Raw genomic sequence first — 9,327 nt, forward strand, 5'->3', positions numbered from 1 at the left:
CCTTGCCTGGAGGTGCACTCGTCATCATTATCATTTTATGACCAGGAACCGCTTCTTGTCCTTCAGCTGGCCCCATCAAACAGTATAGAGCCCCAGTGCAATCCTGTACCCTCAAATTAAACAGCAGATAAAAATGCTAAGCCGCTCCTGCACCACGGCAAGGTGACAGGTGAGCGGCACTGCCGGCTGCTGAGTTATTGCATCATTTTGACATGATAAGGGGTGACCTTTGACCTCAGGCATACCCACCACCTCCATATTCAGCCTCTGGCATGGATGGAAATGGATCTGAAGGCCATGATTAGGTTTGCTTGATGATACAAAGCAGGGCAATGTGTGAATTGTATCATGAAATGGAATATCAAACATTATCTAAAACCCACAGCTCATGTCGCCTGAGATGATGGTCAGGGTCAACTGCAAAGCAAAATCTGTCTCATTATATTAAGTCAGTGGGCTTACATTTCCTGCAGCACTGGGATCCAGAAGTACTGAGCAGGTTTAAAGACTTGGGCTGCAAATAATGATTATTTTCATGATCAGTTAATCTGTTTTTTGTTTGTTTTTTTCATGAAAGCAATTAATCATGAATCATTAAGTCTATCAAATATAAAAATACTGAAAAATGTCAATTAAAAGTTCTTTAGATGTCTTGTTTATATGTCTTGTCTTTATTTAGAAGTCGAAATGGTGCAAATAATCACTCGCTGTACAGGAAAACTGTTTGCACACAACTATAGTGAGTACAGCAGGTCGAAGTTGAGGAAGTCGGTCTCTAAACTGTGATGGACAGTTTAGGCAATAATTTTACTTTTTTCCAAACTGTCGCATTTTATGGTCATAACGAATCTACTGATTGTTTTCTTGATTAAACAATTTATCATTTATTCTATCAAATGTCTGCAAAATAGTGAAAATTGCACATCACAACTTCCCAGATGCCCAAGATGAATTCTTTGAAACACACCAAAATCCCCAAGGTTTCAGTTAACTATCACATATGACGGGAAAGCTGCAAATTCTCGTATTTGAGACGCCACAACCAGCATTTATGCCTGATGAAACGATTAATCGCTTATCAAAATAGTTACCATTTAATTTTCTGTCAATCAACTTATTGATTAATTGTTTCAGCTATACTTCTTTTTATTAATCTCACTGTGTTCCCGGACCTCAGCTATTAACTTGGTCGTTACAATGTAGTTTTAACCGATAGAAATAAAAATAAAAAACAAGTTGTAATAAACCTGAGTTATCCTTAAGGTTTTACTAGTTTATTTTTTCTTTGAATAATTAGTTAATTGCACATTTTGCATATTTGGGGGTCTATCACAGCCTCTTTAGGGCCACAAAAAGGCTAGGGCCGGTCCTACAACCTCTGCAGTCAACTCTACCCATAACAAATTGACCCATTGATCGTGTCCTTCAGGACTGATTTGATTATCTTTGTTTACAAAAGAATAACCACCGTGTTCATCCTCTAACCCCTGACCCCCTCCGTCCTCCCCGCCTCCTGACCCCTACATCAGCCAGGCTGCAAACTTAACAACAAATGACTTAATCAATATTGCACCATCCGCAGTTATCGGTCTCCAGCTCATTCATTACAACATGTTCTCTGTCTGATAATAAGGTGTGAATGGCAGAGACTTTGCTCCTCTGTTGAGGCTCCACAGACCTCATTACCTGTGAAGTATCAGGACCAGCGGGCCTTTGCCTTGGGTGACCCATTACAGGGAACCGTTTTGGACTTCCTAACCAGAGAGGGCATTAGTAGAGGAGCCCTGGACTAATGACTCCATCCATCTCGCATAAGTGCTGACAATTAGTTTTACCTGCCTCTTAAGCTAAACTTAGACCAGGCTCCCCGATGGGATGGGAACAACCACGTAGTGTTCCAAGATCAGCAAAATGAAAAGAAATCACTGATCACACCTAAAGCTAGGGCTCGGTACTGTTTTTAATATTGTTGCCAACACGATACCTGAGTTTTGGTTTTGAAACTAAACTCTTTGATACCTTGCTTTGAGAAATATCTGATGAAAGATAGTTAAGATTACGAATCTGATATTAGATGCCAACTTTAAGAACTTGACAGTTTTGATACTCTGCAACAGTTAAGATATTTAAGATATCAGTGGAAGAGAGAGAAGGGGGTGTGACATGCATCAAATGTCCCCCGGTTGCGTTGCAGTTATCTGGTGTTCCCATAAACCATCTGGCTACGAGGGTGGCACATGAACACATTTTGATGGGTACCAAAAAAATGATATAGGTTTAACAATAGTCACAACCCAGATGATGTAGAGAAAATTACTGTGACCCTCAAATGTTTGTGTGAGACAGTAATGTGCAGCGAAATAAATAAGAAGAAAAATGGTTGAAATTGTTGTTTATACACTGTTTTCAATTTCAGAGTTGAAACATTTTACAAATTCACCATCTTTGCCACATTTTCTATATACAGTAGCTTGTGTTTTTTAATTTATCCTAATTAAGCAGAGAATCTGTAACTAAAGAGTTTCCCCTCGGGGATCAATAAAGTATTTCTGATTAACCAAATAACCAAATAACCAAAGCCTTTTAAAAAGGAGGGAAAAGCAGCAAACAAAGGATTCCTCAATTAATTAATTCAATTCAGTTTTATACCTCTGTAAACTAAATATTGTAAAAAAAAAACAACAAAAAAAGCAAAAATTTGAGGACGTCACCTTGGACACTTTTCACAATTGTCTTTGCCTGGTTCCAAACCGACATAAACCAATACATACCAATCTATCAGTTGTAATATCAGCCAATAATATCTCATACTGTATATAAAATTGCCATTTAACATACAGTTTAAATAAGAAATAGTTTTGAAAGCTTCTTGTGTCCACCTCTTTGTGACATGAATACATGTACACCTTACAGTAGTGGGCTGGCAGCTCAGGGGACAATCAGGAAGTGCGACTGATAAACAGAGAGTAGTATCATCACATCGCTCCATCAGGCCATGCAGAACATGACATCAACCTTTTCTCCTTTAGTCCATGTGATTTGTTTTGTCTGGTTCTTATCTAAATGTGAATCACATCCACTCCAGACCTAATCCTCCGTGGATCGGTGGCTGCAGACACTAAACAGAACCTGCTGATGTTGTTACTGCAGCTGATTACAACTCCATTACTGCAGGTCTCCATCACTGAACTGACAGTGATAATCTTACAGGAGCCTAGTCATGATAAAAGCTTAGTCACAGTTTCTGCAGACATTCATGAGACCTACTCTTACATCAGCATTGTGTTTACTCAGGGCCGTATCTGCCACTGAGGACACTCAGGTCATGTTCTCTGTACTTTAGGAGCTATTTCAGTCCTGTTAATTTTCTCAGAGACAATATCAGGTGAGTGACTGTTGGAGTACTTCTACTGCTTTGGTGGACACGAAGCTCTCCTAGTTTAATCATCAGTACAAAAGAAAATATCTTTTGATTTAAAAAAATAATCAAATGTACACGTCCATGTAGATAAAAATGTAAGGTGAGAAGTTCACTATTACTCTCAAGGTGCATTTTGGTAAGACACAATCACGGAGCTTAAAATTCTGCTAAATGCACCGATAACAGCAGGCGAAAGATAGCCATTACACTGATTTTACAATCTGCAGCTCAAATTTATTCACTTTCTCATTCTCTGTAAAGTTTGTATGAATTTGGCCACTATGGTGCCATGTTCTGTCCCCCACATCAATGACAAAGCGTTTTGAATTTGCTACTGCTCTGATTCACACCTCTGACTGGCTTCTTCTCCATAGCAACAGCGACCGAGGCTAATGGGTGTTGTAGTTTCAGAGCAATCCACCAACTGACGAAGTTGACAAAGTTGAAATAATTAAAGCCGGTGGCCGTAACATAAACCTGTAGGGTCATTAAATTGTTCTGTGAGAGAGTCCTGTGTTGGTTACAAATACTTAAGGCTCAGTATATTTAAATTGAACCACCTTTAAGTCAATATCAAGTCAAGACAAATATAACTAATGCTTTCATTGGAACTATGTTATCTGGTTGTAATTATATTGGACATAGAGGCAAAGGCCTGGCACAATTGTTTTAGGTGGAGTTTAGTTAGTTGAATTGATAAGCCACTAATTTCCAGTACAGCTGCAACGATTAGTTGATCTACCGATTAATCTGCATCAATTTTGACAATCAAGTAATTTTTTAAAGCCAAATCTCCAATTCCAGCTTCTCCAATGTGAAGATTTGCTGCCTTTCTTTTTTATATCACAGCATGCTGAATATCCTTGGGATTTAAATATCAGCCTCCCTTGAAGTCAACTACTCGACTAACTGCACCAACAATTGACAACAACTAACTTTTGTTAACGTCTTTTCAGGTGTTTAGATAGCGAGACAGTGTGTTATCCAAAAACCAGATGAAAATCCGTTGTTTCATTTTGTTACTGCAGTGCTTGTGATTGTGGCGGTCCATCGTATGATATTATTAGATACTCAGGAGAGTCCATTAGATAAACGTGGAATAGCATCAACATGTTACTGTGTGTTTGCACATTCAGATGCAAATTATTTCCATTTCACCAGCAAAGAACTTCGAGCTTTCCAGGCGCAGCCGTGTGCTGCTGCTACTACATACTCTGTAATTACTATGTTTGGCTTATTTAATTATAGCTAAGTTTAAACTGTTTGGACTCTTAATATACTTACACAACACTTTTCCACCTTTTCTCCTTTATTCTCATGTCCTTATCGACTTATTCTTCATCATGTATCATTATATATATATATATATATATAATCACTTTGCACACCATTACCTGCACATATTTAAACTTTTACCTTCTTGCACAGCCATATTTACCATGTTTTCCAATATGTTATTTTACTTGAAGTGCACTGTGTGTTGTTGCTAGAGGTTTTCACGGGTCCACTCAGTCCCCGGTAACTGAGACCTGACACGGGAGCCGAGCTTTGCCTCGGCCAAATCGTGTTTGGATCTACTGCATTTTGGATCAGATCTAATTATCCCTGACATATTGAACAGGAATTCATGTACGCCGGGTTTAGATTGGTTTTCTGTGGGTGTATTTTGAATCGAGTCCAGAAATTTGGAAGAAGAGACGAGGACCCCTAGTTAGCCATGCTGGCGGCACAGCTCAGATGTCAGTTGGTCCACGACTTTGGTGAGGACTGAAATATCTCAACTATTAAATAGATTGCTGTGAAATTTTGTACAGAAACTCATGGTACCCAGACAATCATTCCTAATGACTTTGGTGTTTGCTGCTAATTAGCAACTGTTAGCATGCTAACACATTAAACACAGATGATGAACATGTTAAACGTTATACCTGCTTAGCATCAGTGTGTTAGCATTGTCATTGTGAGCATGTTGACATTGACATTTAGCTGCAGCCTCACAGAGCTGCTAGCATGGCTGCAGACTCTGTCTGGCTTTGACTTACTGTTGAGCCACGTCGAAGACAAGTTACCATTAGTTTTCTTCTTTATTCTGATCAGTGTCACTCGGACATTTTTCTACAGTAAATGGACAAATTTTAACTCCATAACATTACATTATGATATTCACAAAAGTATTGCAAATTATATGATAAAAAGTTGATCTCGTGTTCGGTGCGTTCAGGTGGCTCAGTGGTTAAGATTCATACCATACCCCCTTTCCTGCCTGTATATGTACATTAAAGGTAAAAATGCCAAACCTCCAGTCCCACACTGTCACATACCTTACATGGTTAACTTGACATTATCTCAGCCTACACACACACATTCAGTAATCACAGAATCCCCGGAGATGATTTTAAAATCATTCACCACTCGCAGCTCATCTGGCTGTGTGGCCGGGGGCCTGAGGTTTAAACATTATAAATTGATTAATTGGTAAATGGGATTACTTCATTGTTGTGGGATGAAAGTGATGAGTTCAGAGGAGAAGTGGGATCAATTTGGCTTAATGGTAATAGACTGTGTGGTAAGATGGAGCGTCTTCCCCCCGGAGATGAATTTATGGATGTTCTTCTACTCAGGAACAGGTCACACTGAACTCAACTGCAAAACATGTCTGCATGAAGTCAGTTCATCTCAGCTTTTAAAATCTTATTATTGTTAAAGCAAGTGATTAAAAAAAGAAACATTTCCAAACAAGATGAGATCTTTTGACTTGTCTCTCTCAACAGACTTCTTTTGGTTGTTTTCTGGTGGCTTGATTTAACGGGTGAAGAAAAAACAAAAAACGTTTTAAAGGGAATTGATTGATTCTGTTTAACTGGTTCATCAGCAGCAGAGGAAGACAGATGACTCTCATTAGTCATTACTTGAGAAGACTAGGCAGTATTTTTTGATACCTTACTTTGAGAAATATAAGCATGTTTTTCCAAACAAACAAACTCTTTTTATGATGTAAAAAAAGAAGTTCAATGTTTAATATTGTTGAATCACAAGCATCAGTACAAGAACGTTGTCTAAATGACATACAGTCTAAAACTGGCAAAATGATCATTTAAATCAGGAAATATCTGAGTAAATGAGATTATTTATTTGACCAGACATTTGATGTTAACGTCTTTGATGCTCTGTGCTGCGGACACATTTCAGTTGGTACTAAAGTATTCAAAACGCAGCCCAAAGTGGCATTTTTCTCTGATCTAAAATTATATTTTAAATGACAAGATCTGCATTTTTTATTTATTTTTTCAGTGTGCTTACATCAGATATTCATAACGTCCCAAACATCTTCTAAAGGGAACCCAAACAGAACTGACGTCTTTGAGATATTAAACATGCTGTATATGACATCAGGTAATTTGTTATTTCACAGCTCCACAGGAGCCCAGTTTGCGTAGGTATGAAGCTTTATGTAAAATAGCACCTAAACTGGAATGCATATAAGCATATTTATAGTCTGGGGGGTTAACTGCACATCCTGCCGTTGTACCGTATATATCAGGTCCCATATTGACACTTTGACATCTCTGCACCAAGGGACAAGGGATTTATTTTACTTTGACATTAAAGTCATTTGGTGTCTGTTAACCCTTTTGCACTTGACCTGTGTGTCACTTCAGTGATTACCAGGTTCGATTAAATTAAATTAGATTAGATAGAAGGTAGATATTATCACATTTAGTTTTCCTGTGGGGAATTAAATTGGTGCGTGCAGGATGTGGCTTTGTGAACAGTTTGTTGTTGTTTTTTTTATACCAAGGCCACTGAAACTACTTGTTTCTGATTGGCTGGCTGGTGTCCATTTAAAGCACACATCAGTGTATACCAGTATAGCGCCAGTGAAATCCCTGCTCTGAATCAGAGCTCAAGGTACCTGGGGGACTTTTCTTGTAAACAAACAGATTCAAGGAGCATGGAAGTTAAATAGTATTAGCTTTTTCCAGGACTTTCAACTGCATCTTAAGGTGCTAAACAGCGGACAGAGTTTTAATGGAGTTTTTAAAACGCCATCAGCTGATGAAGACCGTGAGATGCGGTTAAAAGCTCAGGAAAAGGCTAGTAAATGGACCTTTTAGTTACGATTATCTTACAGTTACATGTTTACATTTTGTGTTTCTCACCAAAACATGACGCCAAACACTGCACCACTTCACCACTTGTGCTCAAAACCTATACAGGGTACCTTTTAAACTGCAGGCAACCATAGCAACAATACTGAGGCTTCGGGCTACATTACCAGTTATCTCACACAATGGGTTAAACTTCTTTTTTTGTTTGGGAAGTGGCCGTGGTTTGTGCACAATGATACACTGGTCACTTCATTTATTATTTTATTCTATTCCGACACGTACATGAGTGCTGCTTTGCTTACATCAGTCATAAAAGAAGAAAAAGCTGTTATAGCCTCTGACTTTTCTCATTCCCTGATGTTTTCACTCTACAGAAAAGACAATGTTCCTCAGAGGCTGGAGGTGGACCCCAGCAGGCACACAGCCATTGACCTTGCCAACATCGTACCGCGGCAGAGCGCCAAAGAAGGTCCGCTAGAAATGTCCAGGATGGCTCCACCTGCCGCCACAGGCCACAGCAGCTTCTCTGAAGGGTTTGTGGACAACCCTGATGTCCCCCCATTGATATGAGACTTAACATTGAAATAGAAAGAAATAACATTGACCACTAAGGAGGGACGCAACTGTTCTCTAAGCCTCGTTTCAGAGTGTTTGATCCTGTAACCTTTCAAGTAAAAGGTGCAGACAACTGGGGAGCTTTGAATGGCTGTATTAAACAAATAATTTATGGGGGTAAATAGACTGAATCAGAATCACCCAAAATCAGTCAACCAAGTTGCTAATGGCGCTAACACTGTGAAACTGCTGAGAGATAGAAATTTGAGACGTCTTTCAGAGGTGTTTGAAAGATAATACCAGTTACTTTCATAGTATTACAAACAAGTAAAGCTTTTAGAATTAACTGGACCTCTGGATAACTTTGTGTTTCCTGTCACAGCTCACTAAAAGAGTCAATAAACCTACAAGCCACTGACGACATTTGCCTGCATATGGCTTCCACTAATTTCCCACCCTGACTCCCCGTGAGCTAAATTCAGTTTATTTATTTTCAGCTCCTGAAAATATATGAAACAGTGTAAATATAAATCCTGATGTGATCCTGCTCATCTTATGCATTTGTAAACCTAATATCATTTCACATGTAGTCATTTCTTGTTGTGGAAAAAATATCCTTAATAGCAACCAAAGGTTTTGAATTCCAGACAATAAATGAGGTTTTTGTATTAGATTCAAATTGTTAATTATCATCCTCGATGGACAACTTGGACAAAGACTTGAAAAAACGTGAACTTGAGACTTGACTTGCCCAGATTTCGGGACAGTTTTCAATATTTGGTGCCGCAGACACATTTTGTCCAGTATAAAAAAAAAAAAAAAGCGTTTGATTCCCAGTTTTCACTGAAAAGGGCATTTTATGGCTTTATTAGCCAGCCAATAGTGACAGGGATAGAGATGAAAGGACACAAGCAGAAAGACAGATGGGGAATAACAAGCAACAAAGGTCCCTTGCCGGACACAAACTGGGGACATTGCGGTTTATCGTCAGCGCCTTAACCTTAACCATGTTAACTTCTGTAAAGATATTAACACAAAATAAAATTACATATCAAGATCTGCATCTTTCATTAGATATTCGTGAGAACCTTATATGAGATATAGATGCTGATGGCTTGTGAGGTGTAGCACTGCTGTTGCAGAAAACACAAAATTGATTTTATTCTAATTGAACTTAAAGGTTCCACGGTCATTTCAGTGGGTTTCACAACCCTTTAAACCCTGATGCTGCTCTTCAAGAAT

At 38.7% G+C, this 9,327-nt stretch overlaps 1 protein-coding gene across 2 annotated transcripts in view; it reads left to right on the forward strand.

Moving 5' to 3' along the window:
* Positions 1 to 8,508, forward strand: part of dnaaf11 (dynein axonemal assembly factor 11) — a 38,660-nt gene extending 30,152 nt beyond the window's left edge. For both annotated transcript variants that reach the window (XM_044219802.1, XM_044219803.1), the window contains one exon: positions 7,905 to 8,508. In XM_044219802.1, coding sequence (XP_044075737.1) covers positions 7,905 to 8,100 — 196 coding nt within the window. In that variant the 3' untranslated portion in view covers positions 8,101 to 8,508. The remainder of the gene's footprint in view (positions 1 to 7,904) is intronic.
* Positions 8,509 to 9,327: the final 819 nt, after the last annotated feature.

The sequence above is a fragment of the Siniperca chuatsi genome, linkage group LG13 (assembly GCF_020085105.1).
Source record: "Siniperca chuatsi isolate FFG_IHB_CAS linkage group LG13, ASM2008510v1, whole genome shotgun sequence".
NCBI classification, from domain to species: domain Eukaryota; kingdom Metazoa; phylum Chordata; class Actinopteri; order Centrarchiformes; family Sinipercidae; genus Siniperca; species Siniperca chuatsi.